The following is a 21,105-nucleotide window of genomic DNA, read 5'->3' as shown; positions in this document are numbered from 1 at the left end:
CCTTGCCTTCCAGCTGGCACAGTATCCCACCGCTTGTGGCAGGGCTGCTCCTTCTATCCCCACAGATCTGAGCTCAAATTCTGCTTCTGTGCCACCAAGTGACCGGCCGGATTCCTACACTGAGAATTTTCTATCACTTCCCAGCTGGGCAGCTTTGGGCAAGTCACCGGCCCCCCAGTTTCCTTACCTAAAAAAATGGGAACAACGGGGACGTCCCTGGCTGTCCGGGGGTTAAGACTCCTCACTTCCAGTATTGGGGTCACAGGTTCGACCCCTCGTTGGGGAACTAAGATTCCACATGCCGTGCGGCGTGGCCCAAAAAATATATGAAAATAATAATAATAATAAAATGAAAACTAAAATAAAATTTAAAAATGGGAACAACACTGGCTTCTGCTCCTAGGGTTGTTTCCTACAGTAAAGTGAATGACTGTCTGTCCATAAAGTGCTGAGAACTCTGTTGGGCACACAGTAGAGTTGCACCTTCCAGCTGCGACCCACAGGTGGCTGGTCTGAATGAATGACATGCAGGTAAAATACACATCGGATTTGGAAGAGCAGCTGTGCAGAAAAGCATGTAAAATAGCTCATCGGTCTTACCTATCGATTCCCTGTAGAAATGATAATAGTTTTGAATGTATTGCGTTCAATGAAATATAGTGTTAAAAGTTATCTCGCCTGCTTTTGGTTTTTTAAGTTTTTCAAATGTGGTTGCTAGAAAATTTTAAATGACATTTAAAAAGTTAAACTGAAATGGGCTTGCCTTGTAGTTCTATCAGAAAACACTGGAATAGGAGCGTATTAGCTGTGGAGCCTTTTGCAGTCACATTCTGTTGCCATTGTATCACATCTGTATTAGTTTCAAAGTATTTGTTAGCAGCTGAAATGCCTTGTGTCTTGTTTGCTTGCTTGTTTGTCTTCTAGATGTCGCTCTCTCTCTCTCTCTCTTTTTTGGCCGCGCCATGCAGCTTGTGGGATTTTATTTTATTTTATTTATTTTATTTTTTTTGCGGTAGGCGGGCCTCTCACTGTTGTGGCCTCTCCCGTTGCGGAGCACAGGCTCCGGACGCGCAGGCTCAGCAGCCATGGCTCACGGGCCCAGCCGCTCCGCGGCATGTGGGATCTTCCCAGACCGGGGCACGAACCCGCGTCCCCTACATCGGCAGGCGGACTCTCAACCACTGCGCCACCAGGGAAGCCCAGCTTGTGGGGATTTTAGTTCCCAACCAGGGATCGGGCCCTCGGCAGTGAGAACGTGGAGTCCTAACCACGGGATCACCAGGGAATTCCCTAGATGTCTCTTCACTGAGGTCGGGGATTTGGTCCTGCTTATTCGTGTATCCTCCTGGCCTAGAACAGTGCCTGGTATACAGTAGGTGCCCAATAAATATTTGTGGAATGAATTAATGGAATATGGGGAGGGGTGGAAGACTCATAAAGTCCCTCTTACCTGCAGGACCCAGTGCTGACAGCAATAGCCACGAGGGGGCGCCCGAAACCAGGCAACCAGCCCCAGCTGGACAGCCTCAGTTTTCCATCCTGCAAAATGGGAATATCGAGCAGGCACTTGGGGGGGATGAAGCAAGAGGAGCAAAAGCCGCTGCGCCACGGGATCCCGGCCCCTCCTCTCCATTCCCAGTTGTCTGAGCCAGTGGTTCTCAAACTCTATCAGGCATCCGAATTGCCTTGGGAGGCTCATTGAAAGACAGACTGTGGGTCCCCGCCCCCAGAGTTTCTGATGCAGGAGGGCTGGGCTGGGGCCCGAGAACCTACATTTCTAACAAGCTCCTGGTTGATGCTGATGGGGGCAAGTCCAGGCACCTCGCTTTGAGGATCACTGATGTAGATCTTCTCTGGAGACAGATTCAAAATGAATCAGGAGTTCTATCCATGGCGCGTGTCCAGAGAACTTCTGGAGCCTTTTTTAAAAATGGTGGCAAAATACACATAACATAAAATTTACCGTCTTAACCGTATTTAAGTGCACAGCTCAGTGGCATTAAGCACATTCTCATTGCCGTGCATCCATCCTCTCCACCCATCTCCAGAACTTTCTCATCTTCCCAAACTGAAGCTCTCTCCCCAGGAAACACTGACTCCCCAGCCCCTCCCCCACCCCGTGGTCCCCACCATCTACTTCCTGTCTCTATGGATTTGAGTCCTCTAGGGACCTCATGTGAGTGGGATCAGACAGTACTTGTCCTTCTGTGTCTGGATTCTCGCACTGAGCATCACGTCCTCCAGGTTCATGCACATTGCAGCGTGCGTCAGAATTCCTTCTTTTAAGGCGGGATCATGTCCCGTTGTATGAATGGACCACATTGTGTTTATCCATCATCTGTTGATTCCCTGGAGCTGTTTGACTCCTCCTCTCTGGGTAGGCTCAATTCTAACAGGACACAGCTAACCTAGGGGATCCCTCCACCTCATCCTGGGTCCTGTTCTCTGTGTCATCCTTTTTCTTGATTTGTCTCCTTGTTTTGATGGAGAACATTTCAGGAGCATCTTTCTAAGCCCTGGGTCGGACCGAGGCCTGCTCCATCTTGCTGATTGCCCCTTATCCCATCACCAAGCACCCCTAAGCCCAACCTTGTCGGCCTCCCGCTGACCTCACCAGCACCCTGACAATGAAGAGGGATCACGTGTCTGGAGTCGGACAGGCCTGGGTGAAAACAGCCCAGCTTCACCCACACCAGCTGAGCGTCTGGACTCCCCCACCTGCCTCCCAGCAGAAATCATTAATAATGAATAAGACTACTAATAGCAACATTTATTACTCCCCAAACCATGACCTCAGAATGAATGACTGCCTAACCATATCGTTGGTGAGTTCACCATTAGACTTAAATAATATTATTATTCTTAATACAATAAGTAAAGGGGATGCTTCACAACACGGTCCTTTGTGTGATTCCAAATACGTGGCTTCAGCTTTCTGGGCTCCTGTTTTCTCACGTGTAAAATGGGGATGATAATAGTTCTCATCTGGTTGATTAAATTGTCTTCTAGGTGTAATGTTCTGTGTTAGGTATTGGGAATATGGTAGTAGTTAAAAAAAAAGGAAATGAAAAGCAGGTCCTTAACTTATGGAGATATTGCATATAAAGGCTTTAGCACTAAGCTTGGCATTTAAGGATGTTATTGTTACATATAACTAAATTTTACTACGTTATATATCATAAATAATATTTTTACGTTACATATTAACATTACTTATTATAATACCATATTACTGTTTGTTTAATAGTCACGTTAATGTATCATGACAATATCACATACAATTTGTATATTGTGCATAATGATAAAAATTTGTTTCTTATTATTACGTAACTATTACTTATATCAAACATAAGCATATGTAATATAAATTTTATTTTAATATGATGATAATTTTTAACTGTAATTATTATTTATGCTCGTTATGTATAATAACGCTCTTACGTACTACAGTAATATTGACAGGAAAGGCGCTGCCCTTCCACCCCTGGGCACATGAGGGCGCTCGCGCCGCTCCTGGGGCCCGGGACGCACGCAGGCCCCGCCTCCGAGCCCCGATTGGCGGTGCGCGCGGTGCGCGATGGCGCAGCGCCTGGCCCCGCCCCTGGCCCGCCCCTCACTCCGTGGGCCCGGCCCCTTCCCTCAGCTCTGCAGCCGGTGGCGGTTGTTGTTCAGCGGCGGCGGCGGCCGCATCTCGGGTCGCAGCCTCCGGCCGCCCGCCCGCCCGCCCGCCGGCAGGTCCGCGCGCGGCCATGGAGCTGGAGGTGCCGGACGAGGCGGAGAGCGCCGAGGCGGGGGCCGTGACCTCAGAGGCGGCCTGGGCGGCAGAGAGCAGTGCGGCAGCAGGTAACGGTTCCGGACCTTCCTCCCTCTCTCCCCGCTCCCCGAATGGACCCGCCCTGACCCCCCTGCCGGGGCCCAGTGGACCCGTCCGAGCGCCGGAGGGGCGTCGGGACCCGCAGCGGGGAGGCCGGGACGTTCCACTCGGGGGCGCTCGCGGGGGGGTTGGAACGCCCCACTCCGGGGCTGGGGGACGCGCCGCGGGGCCCGAGACGCCCCGCCCTGGGGGTCGGGGTGGCGCCGCCCATTCCCGGGGTTCTTGGGGGAGCCGGCTGTCTGGGAGCGGGGGTTGGCGCAGGGCCCCATTCTGGGAGGCTGTGGGAGGAGCAGACCCCGTTGGAGACATGTGGGGAAGATGGGTCCTCACCTCTGGAAGGGGTGCGACCTCTATTTAGGACGCGCGGTAGGTGGGTGCACTGCCTCCTGCTGAGGGCGCTTGGGAACGACGTCCCACCCAGTGTTGTCAGGGGGCTGCTCTGCATGTGGGATAGTGGAGTACCCCCGTTCCGATGGGGGGGCCTTGCCTCCAAGGGGTGACGCTGTCCCACATGTTTCCCCCCGCCCCGACCGTCTGGACCCACTGCTCGGGGCCGCCCACTTTGCTGGTATCAGCTTCCGGGCCTCACCCGTTTCCCTGCAAGCCGTCACCCTGTGGGCACATCTTACTGGTCGTTAAGGGCAGGGGCTGCTGTGGCGGAAGTGGGGGGTCTCGGAGGCCAGATGGGTCAGCCTCCTGACTACCTCATTTTTGTGGAATTCACCAGACCTGGTTTCTAGTCCACTGGCCATTCCTTCCCTTTCTGGGTCTCAGTTTACTTCCTATAACCGGAGGTAGGTAGGGGGATGACATCTCCAGGCACCTTCAGTGCCAGGGCTTGCCAGCAGGTGGGGGAGGAGAAGGCCCCCTGCAGCCTTTTCCCTGGATGTTGGGTGGCTGCCGTAGCTCTGTAGGGGCAGTGCTTTCTTGAGCCCCTCTCCTTGGCATGCCTCCCTGGCCCTCTAGCAGAGCAGGTTTGGGGAAGGAGGCAGCCTCGCCCTGCCCTGTGGGCCCGCGGTCTGCCTTTCCCTGGGGCGGTGTGCAGAGCCCAGCCACTGCCTGGTTCCTTCTTGGTCAAGGTTGCAGGCTCCCAAATAGGAAGTTTCTGGATCCGCAGAGTTCTCTGTTCCAGGCAGCCCTCTCTGGCGAGTCCCCTGTAGACACCCACAGGGGCATCCATCCTCCTTCTCCCCCGGGCCTCCCGAAGCTTCCTTGGCAGGCAGGGAGATGCTGTGCTGCCTGGGAGTTGGGAGAAATGTCTGGAGAAAGAGCCAGAGCGAGTGAGCTCCCCCGGGCTCCAGAGGACTCCCACCGCTTCCTTTCCTGCTGCCATCTGGAGCTGCTTGGTGGGTTACCCTGGTTCAGCTCCAACAATCCGGCCCTCTGGCTCCCGTTCTTTGCTGGAGGCGATGCCCTGCCTGGCCAGCCCCAGACATGGCAGAGGGACCCGGCTGAAGTCCTTTGTCAGCCCCCTGACCTCCGCCAGCAGCCCTCTGCCCTGTGCTGGGCAGAGACACAATAGACTAGGATGCAGTGCCCACAGGAAAGCCACACAGCATATATTTGTCTTATCAGGGGCTAGGTGATCTGATGGGGGCAGATAAAGTCCCAGGCCCCGGCTGTGGTTGGGTCTGAGCACAGGGACCTGGCCCATAAGGGGCCGTCCCCACTCCTGTCCCCAAACCCGCAGAAATCCGGTTCCCACAGCTGATCACTTACTTCACTCACTTTAGGGTTAATAGCTGTCTGTCCTCCGCCGAACCCGTTTCTCTTAAGTTTGGGGAACAACTGTCTATGCCTTTCCTGCTGCTCGAACAGATGCATAAACACACAGATGGGTCTGTTTGCTCACCAGGGGGTTCGTACGATGCCAGAGTCTCGATGTCTCTCCGCTAGTTTGGGGCTGGAAAGTTCTTTGTTGTGGGTGCCGTCCTGGGCACTGTGGGGTCCAGCGGCATCCCTGCCCCCACCCACTTGATGCCAGGAGCCCCCCCAGTCCTGACAACCACAGGTGTCCCTGGACATCGCCCAGTGTCCCCTGAAGACATAGTCACCTGGGGTGAGGGCTGCCGTACTTCACCTTCACCCATCATTCTGTAACTTGCTTGCTTTTTATCCATAATACGGCATTTTTTCCCCACGTTGGTATCAATTCTTTTCTTCAGAGAGAGAGAATATGGTGCTGTGATTGAGAAGGTGGAAACCCCTTATCCTGCCTGGGTTCCACTCAATTTCTCTGTGACCTCACAGGGCAAATGCCTTGATCTCTCTGAGCCTCAGTGTCCCCATCTGTAAAATGGGGCCACACTGCCAGCTTTACCTGAGTTAGTGCATCAGCAGGTGGAGGGTGCTTGGTGAACTTTAGTGACAGCCCACCCCCTTTAGGCATGAGCTTCCTGCTGAGGGACGATCCAGTGGTTTCTGGAGCCGCCTTTTGCTGTCACAAGCGATGCTGCAGTAAACATCTTTGAACGTGGACTTGTAGCCGTGGTACTTTCAGTTCTAGTGGTTGGAGTCCCCGCCTTGGAACGGCTGGGTCAGGCGTAACCAGATTGATGCCCGCTGGCTTTCTGGAAAGGTCCGGCAGGAGCCAAGAGAGACTATCTCCTCGCTGCATTGCCAGCTCCGGATGTTATCGGCCTCGGCCATTTTGGCCAATCTGATGGGAGGTGAAATGTATCGGTGGTGTTTTAGAATCCGGTTACTTTAAACTCCTGGGCTCCCGAGGCCCGGACCAGGGAAGGCCCGATGTTCTCTGCTGGCTTTTGGGGACTCTGTGGAGTGCCTGGTTCTGTGGAGGATCTCAGGAAAGCTGGGCTCTTGGGCACATTCACGGGGCCCCTGTGGGTGTCCACGAGCTGCCTGTGGGCTTTGGCCTGAGCTGTGGCCTGGTGTTTCTGAGCAGTTTCCCTCCTGTCCTTCCTGCTTCCGTGATGTCTCAGAATAGTCAGCTGTGTTCCCCTCTGACCCCTGGCCCCTCCCACGTCTAACCTGGTGGCAAATTATGTCGGCTTTGTCTTCGAAGTGGACCGAAAATCCACCCATTTGCCCCCCACTCCTTGCTACCTCCTGGTTCATCCATGTGAATTCAGCCCCATCATCCATGGCTGGCCTGGCCCCCTGTCTCTTTCTGTGCTCCCTCCCGCTCACTCCAGAAGGCTCCCACTAAAAGCTGACTTAGGCCCCGCCCCTCCTCTGCCCACAGCCCTCCAGGGTCCCACCTCCCTGGGACCTGCGCACCACAACGAAGAGTAGCCCCCGTTCGCTACAACTAGAGAAAGCCCGCACATAGCAACGAAGACCCAACACAGCCAAAAATAAATAAATAAATAGAAGATACTATCTAAAAAAAAAAAGAGAGAGAGGCTGATAAATAGGACCACATGAAAACAAAAACACCTGCCTGGCATTGATAATCATCTTAAGAGAAGATGGGGAAAAGCTACGTAAACTTACTTGTATCATGGATTTAAAAAAAAATTTTTCCATAATATATAAAGAGCTCCCACAGATCAATAAGAAAAAGACTGGTAAATAATTTGAAAATGGGAAAGATACAATCAGTATACAGTTCCCAGAAAATGAATAAGAGTCCTGAGATGTGTAGGATTAAATGCAGGAATGGGGTGAGTGGTGAAAAGGGGTCTGCCCAAGTCCTCCCTGCAGCCCACAAGGCCCTGCACGACCTGCCCCGTCCCCTCCCTGCCCTCCCCTCCTCCCTCTCTACCCCTCGCTCACTCTGCTCCAGACACACGGGCCTCTTCGCGGTTCCTCCAGCTCGCCAGGCCTGGTGCTGCCCCACTGTGCCCTCTGCCTGGGATGCTCATCCTCCATATCCCTGTCATTTGCTTCCTTAGTTCTTTCAAGTTTTTGCTCTACTGTGTCCTCTCAACGAGGCTTCCCGTGACATTTGAGGGAGGCCTGAAGGAGGCGCAGGAAGCCAGCAGGGCCCAAGCAAAAGGCCTCCTGTGCTCGAAAAGCAGCATCGGGCCAGCATGGCTGGGGGTGGGGCCTCATCACCAGGGGCCTCCTCTGTAGCTGTGGGCGGATTGTAACCACGGGCAGCAGCGTCCCTCGTCTGCTCGTCTGCTCGTTGGTAGTCAACAACGGCCTTTGGAGGCAGAAGCCTCCCGGTTCTAATCCCGCCCTGGCCACCCTCTAGTGAGGCCATGTCCGGCGCTTGGGCCGGCAGCCTGGTCCTCTCCGTGGAGAGCCTTCAGGAGCCGGACCGCCTTTGCCAGCCAGGGGGTCCTCTGCCTCGGTGTCTCCATCTGTGAAATGGGCGTGATGACTGTGCCTTTCTCGTGGAGCTGGATCAGGTCGATTGGCTTGTAGGAGCCCTGGAAGGGTGCTGCCCTGGCTGGCCCCACGTGGGTGCCAGCTCGAGGGACCGCTTCCCCCAGAGCCTGGGTGGGCGGGGCCGCCGTCTGACTCGGCTTACGGGGATGTGCGGTCACCTCTCGCTTTGCCCTTGGGCAGGGCCTGTTGGACATTATGGAGCACCTGCTGGGGGTGCAGGGGTCCGGTGCCTGGGCTCCCTCACCTTCAGATTGGTGGGGGTCAGGATGCGATGGCGAGCTAGTAAACAGGTGAGGCCAGCGGTTGCAGACCGGGGCCCCGGGTCCATCCCGCCCGCCGGTTTTTGTCTGTCACGTCTTCCTGACGCTTCGCCACGCCCTGTCATTCGCCTGTGGTCCACGGGGCTGTCTAGCTACAGCGGCAGAGCTGAGAGTTGAGACAGAGACCCGTGGCCTGCAAAGTCGGAGACACTCACTGGCTGGTCCTCTACGGAGAACGCTTGCTGACCTGAGTCAGACCATGCCAGCCCATGGGGAGCTGCCAGAGCAGTGAAACAGGCACCGTGGCCCCAGGGGGTGACCAGGGCCTGCTGCTGCCAGGTGGTCAGGGGAGCAGGTGACCCAAGCAGCTGCGGTTGAGCATTCAGGCAGAGGGATCAGCAGTGCAAAGGGCCTGAGGCAGGAATGAGCGTGATTTGTTCCTCAGAAGGGAAGGGGTGGGGGGCCTGGCCCTGCTCGGGTTTTGGTCTGAGTCCAGTCAGTGGTGCTGGTGGGTTTAAGCAGGGCAGAGAGTCACGTTTTACAGAGCGAGAGCCCTCTGCCTGCCTGGTGGGGAGGGGCTGCGGGGGTGGGCATCCAGGTGAGTGGGGCTGGGGGCCTGGACGGTGGTCTTGTGGTGGAGGGTGGGTAGGGAGGCCTGCACCCTGAAGTTGGTGGGGGGAGGGCGGTTGGTGAGGGCCCAAGGAGGAGCAGGTCTGGGGGTCCAGGCCCTGGCAGGCTTGTGCTGATGGGTGAGGAGCAGGTCTGGGGGGTTGCTCGGGGCCCCCAAGGCTGGTGGATTCCCACGGGATCCTGGGCAGGGTGGCCTGGGGCTTGACCGGGCTCAGCCCTGCCTGGGCTGAGGACAGTGTGCCTGCCTCCACCTCTCAGAATGAGGGCAGGGGTCCCAGGGATTCGGCGGGGCATGGAGAGGTGCGCCCCGCACCCCCGGTGGTGCTCGTTAAGTGACAGCCGTGTGGCCCGGGCATTTACCAGCCTGGTGACCAGGCCCCGGGCCCTCCTGTTCCCACTGCCCACACTGAGCTGCGTGGCACCGCGTGTGACAGGGCAGGTCGGGATCCCGCTGGGGATTTTCTCACTGCTGCCAGCTGGACAGCGGGGACTGCGCACGTGGGGGGATTACTGACCTGGGGATTAGCCTTGGCGCCCCTGTACTAGGTGCCACCAGGCCGCATGGAGGGGTTAGGGATCCAGCCTGAGGGGCCTCAAGTGCCTGAGCCAGTGGGAAGGCATTTGGAGACCTGCTCTCTGGCTCTGACCAAGGGAAGAGACCCCAGCATCTGCCCCAGTTGCTATTCTCTCTCGATCATGCGCGTGTCATGCACACACATGGGCCGTTATCCTGGGGGCACGGGGTTGCCGTTGAAGGTTTGGGGCTGTGGGGTGCAGGTCAGGTGTTCGTGAGCAGATGCTGCTGAAGACTGCTTGGGCCGGGTGCTGGGGAGGCCCAAATGAGACGGGGACGGTCCTTGTGTGCATGCCGGGGGTGCGGGTGGGGTGTGTGCAAACAGTAAGTGACGAAAGGAGAGAGAGGTGTAACACGGCAGGGGAAGCGAGTGCCGCGGGGAAGAGCAGAGTGGAGAAGGGGAGAGAAAAACGGACTTGGGGGGAGTGATGGAGGCCAGGTACTCAGGAGGGGCGACGGGCAACATCTGAGCAGAGATATACAGGAAGGAGGGGATGTGCACTGAGGGGGTGTGGGGAGAGGCTCCCAGGCAGAGGGCACAGCCCGTGCAAAGGCCCTGGGGCAGGACTGTGCCTGGGTTGTTGCAGGAACAGTAAGGAGGCCCATGTGGATGGAGCAGAGTGAGTGAGGGGGAGAGAGGGAGGAGGGGAGGACAGGGAGGGAACGGGGCAGGTTGGGCAGGACCTTGTGGGCCGCGGGGAGGACTTGGGCCTTTACCCCCAGGGAGGAGGGATCCCTGGAGGGCTGTGGGCAGATGAGGGGCGGGGCCTGACTTAGGTGCTCACGGGCTACTTCTGGCCACTGTGGGGGAAAGACTGTGGGGAGGGAGGGTGGGAGCCGGGGACCACGGTGGAGGGGACTGTGCCGGTCCAGGTGGTGATGCTGGGACTTGGGCTCGGGTGGAGGCAGGAGGAAGGAGTGATGCAGAGTAGATTTTAGAAGCCGAGTTGACTGAACTTACCGAAGGGGGTTGAGTGTGGCGGGGGAGGGGAGAGGAGTAGAGGGTGACTCCCAGGTTGGGGTCTGAGCCCCTGGAAGGGCAAGCTGCCTCAGCTGAGATGGGGGACGGTCGGGCGCAGTGTATGAGACATGGAGACGTGGGGGGCAGAGGACCAAGTTTGGAGCCCAGGGGGTGGTTGGGCAGACGGCCATGGGGCGAGGAGGTGGGGACGAGGCAGGGAAAGGGCCTCCTCGTGCAGAGCGATGGCCGGGCAGCCGATGTGTCCGTGGGGGACACGTCATAGAGCCCCTGGCAGGACATGGCCTTTACAGCGTGTGACGAGGGGAGGTGACCAAGGGGGCGAGCGCAGGTGGAAAAGAGGCAGGATGTAGGGTCCCAGCAGCCACGGGAAGCTCATTGGTGAAGCAGCATCCAGGCACGCCTTCCTCTCGGGGATCCCATGAGGATTAGATGAGCCAGCGCATGTGAACTGTCCAGGACGGGGCCCAGCTTGTGGGGAATGGAGGCCCTGTCTCTGCAAGCCAGGTCGGACGTGGAGAAAGCACGGGTCTTTACTGGGGTTTCTGCAGGATGGGAGGGACGGGCAGCATTGGCACCCTGAACCAGCTTGGGATCGGCTCGTTTGATGGCGGCGGCTGTGGGCTGGCGTGGGCTCTGGCTGGGGGCGGTTGAGGCGGTGCCCCTGGGCTTGCGTGTGAGCAGGATGAGGAGTGCTGAGGGTGTGGCCCATAGTGGCTTGGTTGGCACAGCAGAGATGTGCTCACAGGCAGATGGTTTGTGATCTAGGGGTTGGCTGACTCCAGGAGGGACAGTCCCCAGGTCTGCAAGGTCCCCGAGATGTCAGAGCATCATAAGATGCACGTGATGAACCCAAGGTGAACCGTTCCGAGTTCCCTCCAGCCAGGGTGAGAGCTCCGTGCCTCGCCCATTTCTTCCATCTCTGCCAAACTTATGGCACAAAGGGAGGTCTGGGTATTTATCATAACGTGAATCAGAGGCAAACGTGAATCAGAGGGAAATGTGAATCAGAGGGAAATGTCTTCACATATTTTTTCCTTTTAATGTTTCATCTTTGTTTTATTAAAAATGTATCCCAGCAAAGGGAGCAGAGACTTGCCCGCCCAGGTCACACGGCAGTCCAGTGGCACTGGACTGCCTCACCTTGACAGCATCCTGCACTTTGTCAGAGCTGGAAAATGGAGCATCGGCCACCAGGGAGTCCTTGGTGCCTTTGCCCCCACAAGCATTCATGTCTCCACTCTGTCTTGTCTTGATTCCACACTCACAGACCCCTTTTCACCACTCACCCCACTCCTGCATTTAATCGTACACATTTCAGGACTCTTATTCATTTTCTGGGAACTGTATACTGATTGTATCTTTCCCATTTTCAAATTATTTACCAGTCTTTTTCTTATTGATCTGTGGGAGCTCTTTATATATTATGGAAGATTTTTTTTTTTTTTAAATCCATGATACGAGTAAGTTTAAGTAGCTTTTCCCCATCTTCTCTTAAGATGATTATCAATGCCAGGCAGGTGTTTTTGTTTTCACGTGGTCCCATTTATCAGCCTCTCTCTCTTTGTTTTTTTAGATAGTATCTTCTATTTATTTATTTATTTTATTTATTTTTGGCTGTGTTGGGTCTTCATTGCTATGTGTGGGCTTTCTCTAGTTGTAGCGAGCGGGGGCTGCTCTTCGTTGTGGTGTGCAGGCTTCTCATTGTAGTGGCATCTCTTGTTGCAGAGCACGCGCTCTAGGCACGTGGGCTTCGGTAGTTGTGGTGCGTGGGCTCAGTAGTTGTGGCTCTCGGGCTCTAGAGCACAGACTCAGTAGTTATGGCACACGGGCTTAGCTGCTCCGCGGCATGTGGGATCTTCCCAGACCAGGGCTCGAACCTGGGTCCCCTGCTTCGGCAGGTGGATTCTTTCTTTTTTTTTTTTTTTGGCAGTACGCGGGCCTCTCACCGTTGTGGCCTCTCCCAACGCGGAGCACAGGCTCCAGACGCGCAGGCTCAGCGGCCATGGCTCACGGGCCCAGCCGCTCCGTGGCATGTGGGATCTTCCCGGACCAGGGCACGGACCCATGTCCCCTGCATCAGCAGGCGGACTCTCAACCACTGCGCCACCAGGGAAGCCCGGCAGGTGGATTCTTAACCACTGCGCCACCAGGGAAGTCCCTATCAATCTCTTTTTATGGTTTCCCAGTTTGGCGTCATGATGGAAATGTGTCCTCTGTTCCGAGGTTACAGTTAAATTCTTCTAGTACTTCTATAATTTTACTTATTTTTTCTTTACATTTAAATTCTTGCTTTATTTGGCATTTATCCTGGCATGAGATGTACAAGGGTTTAATTGAGCCAAGTCTTCCCAGGTGGCTCAGGGTCAGCCCACCCCCGCTTCCTGGGTAATCTGCTTTCCTCACGGATTTCAGGTGCCACCTTGATTACAGACCAGATTCTTGCGTGTAGCTGGTCTATTTCTGGGCTTTCTGTTCGGTTCCCCTCGTCTGCCTCTGTCTTCGTGCAAAAGGCATGCCTTCAGCTACAAATAATAACATGCTTACTGGAAAAAAGCAGCAGCACAGACCTGCAGTCAGTGGAAAGTGAGCATTTATTTGTCTTGACCCTCCGTTTCTACGGAGGTAATGACCGTTATTCCGGATGTTTACCTGTCTCCATATATATTATTATTTTTTTAACGTTTTATTTTGAAGCCTGTGGAAAGTTGCAGGGACACTCTGGCGACACCCACACGCCCTCTGCCAAGGGAGGGAGGACACGCTGGGCCAGGCTCCGCCTCTGTCACCCCATCATCACAACTGATCCCCATGCAGCAGCCTCGTGTGATGTACGTTTCTGTTTAAAGACGCCTTGTCTGATACCAGTTGTTGATTCATTCACGGCGGGGATGTAACCCTTGCCTGAACTAAGCTCATCTGACACACGTACTGTTCCCATGAGCATGTCACCGTCCTCCTGCACGTGGACACCGGCCAGCAAGCACTTCAGCTCTGCGCTGGAGGGCCGTTTTAGATGCAGAATCACTCACCAAAAACACAAAAATGCAGAAAACATGGCACTAAAGAGACCACGGAAAGTACACTTGTCTGTGGTCTGAGAGCTGAACCGAGCAGGCAGGGCGTCACCTGGCTCGGGCTCGCTGGGCACGTGTGTGGGGCACCCGAGACCTCGCTGCCCTGCGTGTGCCTGAGAACGAGCGTGGCAGCCCCCCGCGTGTGGGTTACAGATAAATTCCAGCCGGTAGGTGGACTTGCAGACGTGGAATCTGTAAGTAAGGAGGACGGAGGACGGGCTGTACATCCGATAAACAAAGACGCTCTCTGAGATGAGTGCAGGGGTCACGTGGAGGAAATGGAACATCGGCGCGGCCCGCAGTCAGGATTCACAGTTCTGTGAATTAACCCAAACCTTCCCGTATGGTAACTTTTTTTCCCTCTCCCGGATTCAGTCCAGGATCCACATGGCATTTGGAGACGTGAGGTCGGCGGGGCCCTCCAAGGGCCCGAGACTGGACAAGCCTCCTTCCTGGGCTGACAGTCCCTCTGTGACCCTGACCCAGCCGCCTGAACCCTTCCACCTGCGGAGCCACTGAGAATGTGCCTGGTGACCCCCGGAGCCACCCTCCTTGCCTCGTTCCTCCTCCCCACTGTACAGTCCGTCCTCTGCCTGCTCCTCCAGGAAGCCCACCCGATTTCCATGACTGAGTCCGCCCCCCTTAGATCTTCCATGTGGTGATTGTCTGCTGACCTGAGGGCCGTCTCTGCCCAGAGCCTCGGGCTCTGAATTTTGGTGGCAGGCCAGTGCTCAGCCCAGACAGGTGTTAGGCTGTGTCTGTGGCATGAGTGGTGAAGGTTCTGGAACCTTCTTTCTCTTAGGGCCTGTGAGTTCTAGATTAACACCTTGCCCCCCACCCCCACCCCTGGCCCTGTCCTTTACAAGGTTTCCTGTTTACCACTGTGGAAACACTTGCTCTGTGCAGTGAAATGGGGTGGGGGGGCAGCATGGGCTGCTGGTCAGGGCTTGGCCCCCAGCTGTACCCTCCCCTCCAGCCACAACAGACCCTTTCTTTGCTGTTCCTGGAGAATGTCCTGTCACCACAGGGCCTTTGCATGTGCCCCCCCCACCCCCGCAGAATTCAGCTTTCTCGGGATTTTTCTTTTCCCTCCTTTGGAAAGCTGCCGTGTTTTCTGGCACGAAATACAGGCCTGGCCCCACCCTCATACCCACCTCAGGCACCTCTCTTGCCAGCCCCTTGGGAGGCACTCGCTGTGCACACCTGCCCTGGTCACACACCTCCTACTGTTGTGTTTGTAAAATGCAAGCAGACCTCGGAGACAGTGCAGGTTTGGTTCCAGACCCCTGAAATAAAGCAAATACCGCAGTAAGGCAAGTCACATGAATTTTTGGTTTCCCAGCAGATATAAAAGTTATCTTTGGGAATTCCCTGGTGGCCCAGTGGTTAGGACTCTGCGCTTCCAGTGCGGGGGGCACAAGTTTGATCCCTGGTTGGGGAACTAAGATTCCACAAGCCGCGTACGGCCAGAAAAAAAAAGTTATCTTTACACTATACTGTAGTATTATTAAGTGTACGGTAGCATTATGTCTAAAAAACAATGCACATGCCTTAATTTAAAAATACTTTATTGCTAAAAAAACGCTAACGGTCACCTGAGCCTTCAGAAAGTAGTAATCTTTTTTTTGATAGTAACATAAAATATCACTGACCACAGATCAGCATAACAACGTAATAATAGAGACAGAGTTTGAAATGTTGTGAGAAATAACACAGTGTGACTCAGAGACACGAAGGGAGCAATGCTGTTGGGAAAATGGTGCCGATAGACTTCCACAGACCTTCATTTTGTCAAAAACTCAGTATCTGCTCAGTGCAGTAAAGCGAGGTCGGCCTGCAGACCTCATTCTGCACTTAGACTTTTTTCTAAACACTTTTTTGAGTAACAGCTTTGTTGAGAGATAATTCACATGCCACATGCTTTTACCTATTTAAAGTGTGCAGCTATATTCACAGTTATGTGACCATCACCACAATCGATTTTAGAACATTCTCATCACCCCAAAAGGAAGCCCCGTCCTCATGAGCAGTCACCCCCATCCCCCTCCTCAGCCCCTGACAACCACGAATCCACTGCCTGTGTCTGTGGACCTGCCTGTTCTGGACGCTTGCCATCAGTGGACTCACACTGTGGGTCCTTCTGCGTCTGGCTTCTCTGACTGAGCGTCGTGTTCTCGGGGTCCAGCCACGTTGTAGCGAGTGTCGGGGCTTCACCCCTTTTCATGGCTGAGTGATGCTCCCGTGTGTGGAAGGACACGTGTGTTTATCCATCGTCCGTCAATGGACATTTGGGGTGTTTGCACCTTTTGGCTGCTGTGACTCGTGCTGCTGAGAACGTTCACGTACAACCTTTGTGTGGACACGTGTCCTCATTTCTCTTGGGTGGACACCCCGCTGTGGTGATGCTGCATCAGATGGAAACTCCATTTAACCTTCTGAGGAGCTGCCGCTCCGCTCCCACGGCGGCCGTGCCCCTTCCCCTCCCCCATCCTCACCGGGGGTGGGGGGCTCACCGTGGTCTTGGTGTGCATTTCCCTGACGGTTAGTGATGGTGAGCATCTCTTCGTGTGCATGTTGGACGTTTGTGTGGCCTCTTTGGAGAAACGTCTGTTAAGTCCTTTGCTCGTTTTCCAGTTGGGTTAGTTTTCCTTTCATTACTGAATTGTAGGCGTTCTTTCTGTGTTCTAGACACGAGCCCCTCTTCTGGTAGATGATCCACAGTATTCCCTCCCATTCTGTGGGTTGTCTTTTCATCTTCTTAGTGGTGTCAGTTTTTTGTTTTGGGTTTTTTTTTGCAGTACGCGGGCCTCTCACTCTTGTGGCCTCTCCCGTTGCGGAGCACAGGCTCCGGACGCGCAGGCTCAGCGACCATGGCTCACGGGCCCAGCCGCTCCGCGGCATGTGGGATCTTCCCGGACCAGGGCACGAACCCATGTCCCCTGCATCGGCAGGCGGACTCTCAACCACTGCGCCACCAGGGGAGCCCAGTGGTGTCAGTTTTGACCAGCTTCCGTTTTTTTTTTTCCTTTGGCTGCTGTGCCTTGGTTGTTGTAGTGAAGAAATTCCTACCTGACCCAAGGTCGTGAGGATTTACCTGTTTTCTTCTAAGGGTTTTATGGTCTCAGCTCTTGCGTTCGTGTAGGTTTGTGATGCGTTTTGAGTTACTTGTGTTGCTGTGGGCGGGACCCCAGTGTTTCCCCCGTCCAGTTGTCCGGGTGCCCTTGTGGCCTGGCCTCTGGTCATAGCGGGGGCCAAGACAGACCCTGGCCCTGCCTCCAAGGAAGCCCCCAGTCTGGGAAGTGCTGGAGATGGACCGTAATCACCAGCCACACGTGGGTCCAGTGGTGACAGTGGTGTCAGGGCCTGTCCCCTCCCTTCCCTCACCTCTTGTCACTGACTCTGCTCTGGTCACAGCCTCTTGCCAACCGCCCCCCAACCCCTGCCCCCGCTCCAGCTCTACAGGCACGGTCCTGCCCCAGGACCTTTGCACTGGCTCTTCCCACTGCCTGGGAGGCTGTGCTGGCTCTCAGCTGGCTCTTTCCTGTCTCCTTTCCTGGATACAGTCGTTGCTCAGGCCGAAGCCTGCCGTCTGGAACCAAGTCCATCCATCCCCTCTCTATCCTGGGTGACCTCAGGTGAGTGACCTGGTCTCTCTGAGCCTCAACTTCCACATCTGTCACGTGGAGGTAATCATAATACCTGCCTTACGGGTCCGTTGGGCAGATTAAACAAATTAACAGCCCTGGCCTCATGGTACAGACTCGGTCAGCGTTAACTCTTTGTCCCTGCTGCCCTGGCTGGTCCCTGGAGTGACTGGAGGGTTGAAGCTGGTGGCTCGCACAAAGCAGCCTGTGCCCTGGGGCTCCTGCCCCCTGTGTGCCCTCTGAGCCAAGCCCTGGCACCCTGGCCCCGGACCTCGTCATGAGTCCTGGGGCCATCACCAGGGAGAAGGGGGTGGGTGCTAGTGCCCACGATCCTGCCAAGTGCCAGGCACCCTGGGCTGTAGATGTGCAGGAGGATGTGATTGCCGCCCGCACGGGGCTACTAAGGGAGCAGCCACCGGAGGAGCAAAACTATAAAAAAGAAGGTTTAAACCAAGCAGACTTATAAGTGGTGGAGAGTGGGGTTGGGAGCCAGCTGCAGCCGGTGGTCAGGGAGAGTCTCTCTGAGAGGGTGGCGTTCGATCCAGGCCTGAATGGTGAGCTGGGGAAGAGCGTCCAGGCAGAGGAGAAACACGTGCAAAGGCCCTGGGGCAGGACTGTGCCTGGCGTGTGTGAGGAGCAGTGAGGGGGCCACATAGGGGGAACACAGTGAGAGGAGGGGGGGGGAGGAGGAGGAGGTGCCGGCCGGGAGGGCCCTCCATCTGGACAGCTCTCCCATCTCCATCCACTCTTCTGGTTTGTGCCTCAGGGGCCATGTTGAGACCCAGGTAGCATCGGTTAGTTATTGCTGTATAACAAATTACCCCAGAACTTCGTGGCTTAAAATAGTAATAAACATTTATCATCTCACACTTTCTGTGGGTCAGGAATCTTAGGGTGGCTTAGCCCCAAACCTCGCGGCTCCATCTCTCACGAGGTTGCAGTGAGGCTGTGGGCTAGGCTGGAGAAGCCGCCCCCAGGATGGGCCCCTGCTGTGGCTGTGGGATCAGGCAGCTTGTTTGGCCTTGGAGCCTCTGTTTTCTCATCTGTAAAATGGGGCACTTGTAGCCCTTGTCTTCCTGGGTGGAGCTGGGCAGTCAGCTCCACCATGCCTGGCTCAGAGGGGCCTCGAAGTGCAGGAGCCCCTGTGACACCCCCAGGGCCCAGCTGGCCATCAGGGGCCTGGCTCCTGGTCTGGCCTATAGGGTCTGGGGGCCCCTGGGAAATGGGGCCCAGAACTGGACTGTGAGAGCAGCACCCCCCAAACGGCAGTACCACCCCGTGAGCAACCAGGGGGCCTCCGGCCACGGCCCCGCCTCCCTCAGTGCCCTCGGTCTGCTGGAATCCAGTGTGGTGTGTGCCACCCAGCCCGGGCTGCTGGAGAATAAAATACATCTGGGAGGCAAACTGGGCCAAGAAACCTCGAGCATCAGTCCTGAGATAGCGCGTGACCCTCTGCCAGGCACCTTCAGGGTGGGGGAAGCACTGTCCCCACCGCGCTCTGGCCACTGTCCTCCGACCGACCTGGCTCCTGTCTGCCGGCCCCTTCCCGAGCACTGACACTGGCGACCTGGTTTCCCCTGGGGAGCCCCTGTCCAACCCACAGGCAGGGCGACTCGGCCCTGGGTGAGTGGGACCAGGCCTGGCTGCATCAGAGCCTCACTGCTCTGGGACTTCATGTGGGACAAGAGGATGGAGGGACTGGTCCACCCCACACCCAGGTGCCTGCTGGGGGAGGCAGCAGCAGAGCTGAGATGGGGAGACTGAGTCCTCGGGGCCCCCAGCCCAGTGAGGCTTGAAGCCCATCGCCCAGCCTCCTTGGTCTTGGTAGGTTGCAGGCTTTCTCTGTGAGGGGTTGGGTGGTCTCTGTGGGAGCTGATGCTGCCATGATTGTGAATGAGTGGGTGGGGCCGTGTGCCAATAAAACTTTATTTATAACAATTGCAGTGGGGGTTGAGTGCCCAGGGCAGTTTGCCGGCCCTTGACTTACATTAACAAATATTCCTCCCCTCACACATCTTTTTTCTCCAAGCAGCGTGAATTGGGTTTCTGTCTCGACTCAAAACACCCAAATACCCCTTCTCTGAGCCCAGTTTCCCCCACTGAATAGGAGAGACGAGTAGGGCATCACTCAGGACAGGCTGGGCCGGAAGCACCACGGGCCATGGCCGTTCTGGGCCTTCAGCCCTTTGTCTGATGTCCAGCTTGAGGGAACGTGTCTGAGACTCGTGAGGGCTGCGTCCCCACTGCTCATCTCTGAGGCTCTTGGTGGTGCTTTTCCTCAGCCTCCTCCATGCAGCCATCCAGGGTTTCTTGCTCAGCCGATACTCACTGAGGTCTACTCCATGCCCAGCTCTGGGCTGGTGCGGGGACACTGAGGGGGCTGGAGAGGGGAAGCCTGCGCCATGGAGCTCTCAGTGGAGTCAGGAGAGCACCAAAGGTGGGGTCACAGTGTGTCGTGCCGGAGGGAGAGACCCAGGCCTCCAGGAGAGGGTAGAGCCGGGACTGCCGAGGTCCTAGGACAGGCATGGGGAAGGCGAGCTCCACCTGGGTGTGAACCAGATGCAGCTTCCCTCACCCCAGCACCCAAATCCGCAGAGGAGGAGGTGTGGTGATAGTGTGGGCCCCGTGGAAGGCTGCGCACAGCCAGGCACGTCTGTGCCCCGGGGCAGAGCGAAACTCGGTCATCCAACGTGAGGTGAGACTGCGCTCCGTGCCAGGCCGGTGCCGGCCCTGGCAGCGACTCTGTCCTTGAGCCCAGTGGAGGCGGGGACAGGTGACCAGATGGCCGCAGGGCCCCAGGCCAGGTGCAGGACACGATTGGCAACACAGCTCCACCCGAAGGGTCAGGGAAAGCCCCAGAAAGGGTTCGGGAGGAAGCTTCTGGTTGCTGTGCAGACGGGCCGGCCCAGCTTGGCCTGGTGGCCTGAGCACCTCCGAGAGTTGCCCTCGGGGGCTCAGTGAGTCTGCAGGGACCCAGGTGCATACGGGGCCCTGGACCCCCTGGAGCTCCACTTAGTTCACACTTTGCACGGGAGACATTAATCCCCACCCACCCCAGAACAGAAAGAGTTTCTCCTTGATTTCCTTCTAAAGTTTTTTTATCTTTTGCTTTTAAGTCTTTCCCTGTCCAGGGTTGATTTCTGTGTACGGTGTGAGGCAGGGGTCCCCAGCAACTGGTTGTCTGGGTGTCAGGTGGACGTTCCCCAGCAGACCTGCAGCGCCCTGGCATATACTGTCTGGCGGGAGGCTGCTCTCGCCTCCCCTGATGCCTGCCCTGCCCGGGGCTCCGGCCGCCCAGCTGGCTCCCCGCAACCATCGAGTCTGCTGAGAAGGGGAGGTGGCCGTGGCCCTGGAGGGCAACCACAACTCCCTCCCCACACAGAGGACTCCGGAAAGGAACCCAGGCACGCAGGGATGTTATTCCAAGGGCAAGGGTTGTGTGGCTCCCTGGAGATGTCGGTGTGAAGGGACGCGAGGCCAGGAACCAGATGGGAGGGTGTGAAGTGGGCCACGTTTGCTTAGAGGGAGCTCAGACCTCGCATGGCTGCACACCTGGGTCAGCAGGGGAGTGTGTGGTGCCAGCTGTCCAGTGCTGCTTCCACCGTGTCCTGCCTGCGACCCCATGACCGTCCCCACCAGACTCACCAAGTGAACATGCGTGATGAACGGAAGAAAGTGGGGGAGGGTGACAATGGGAAAACTAATAAGGTGCGTTTGGGGGCGGATTTCTGTGTGCCTCAGACTCCTCTCCACACCCTGGGGGCTCAG

The 21,105-nt window shown here is 56.2% G+C and overlaps 1 protein-coding gene across 2 annotated transcripts in view; it reads left to right on the top strand.

Moving 5' to 3' along the window:
• The first annotated feature begins 3,649 nt into the window (after positions 1 to 3,649).
• The window catches only part of PIP5K1C (phosphatidylinositol-4-phosphate 5-kinase type 1 gamma), a 57,403-nt gene continuing 39,947 nt past the window's right edge, over positions 3,650 to 21,105 (top strand). The window contains exon 1 of one of the 2 annotated variants that reach the window (XM_065873124.1): positions 3,650 to 3,843. In XM_065873124.1, the coding sequence (XP_065729196.1) occupies positions 3,750 to 3,843 (94 nt within the window). In that variant the 5' untranslated portion in view covers positions 3,650 to 3,749. The remainder of the gene's footprint in view (positions 3,844 to 21,105) is intronic. The other variant, XM_065873126.1, reaches the window with a different exon arrangement.

Source organism: Phocoena phocoena, chromosome 3, assembly GCF_963924675.1.
Source record: "Phocoena phocoena chromosome 3, mPhoPho1.1, whole genome shotgun sequence".
NCBI lineage: Eukaryota > Metazoa > Chordata > Mammalia > Artiodactyla > Phocoenidae > Phocoena > Phocoena phocoena.
The sequence above is the reverse complement of the archived record's forward strand: the minus strand, read 5'-3'. Positions and strand labels throughout refer to the sequence as shown.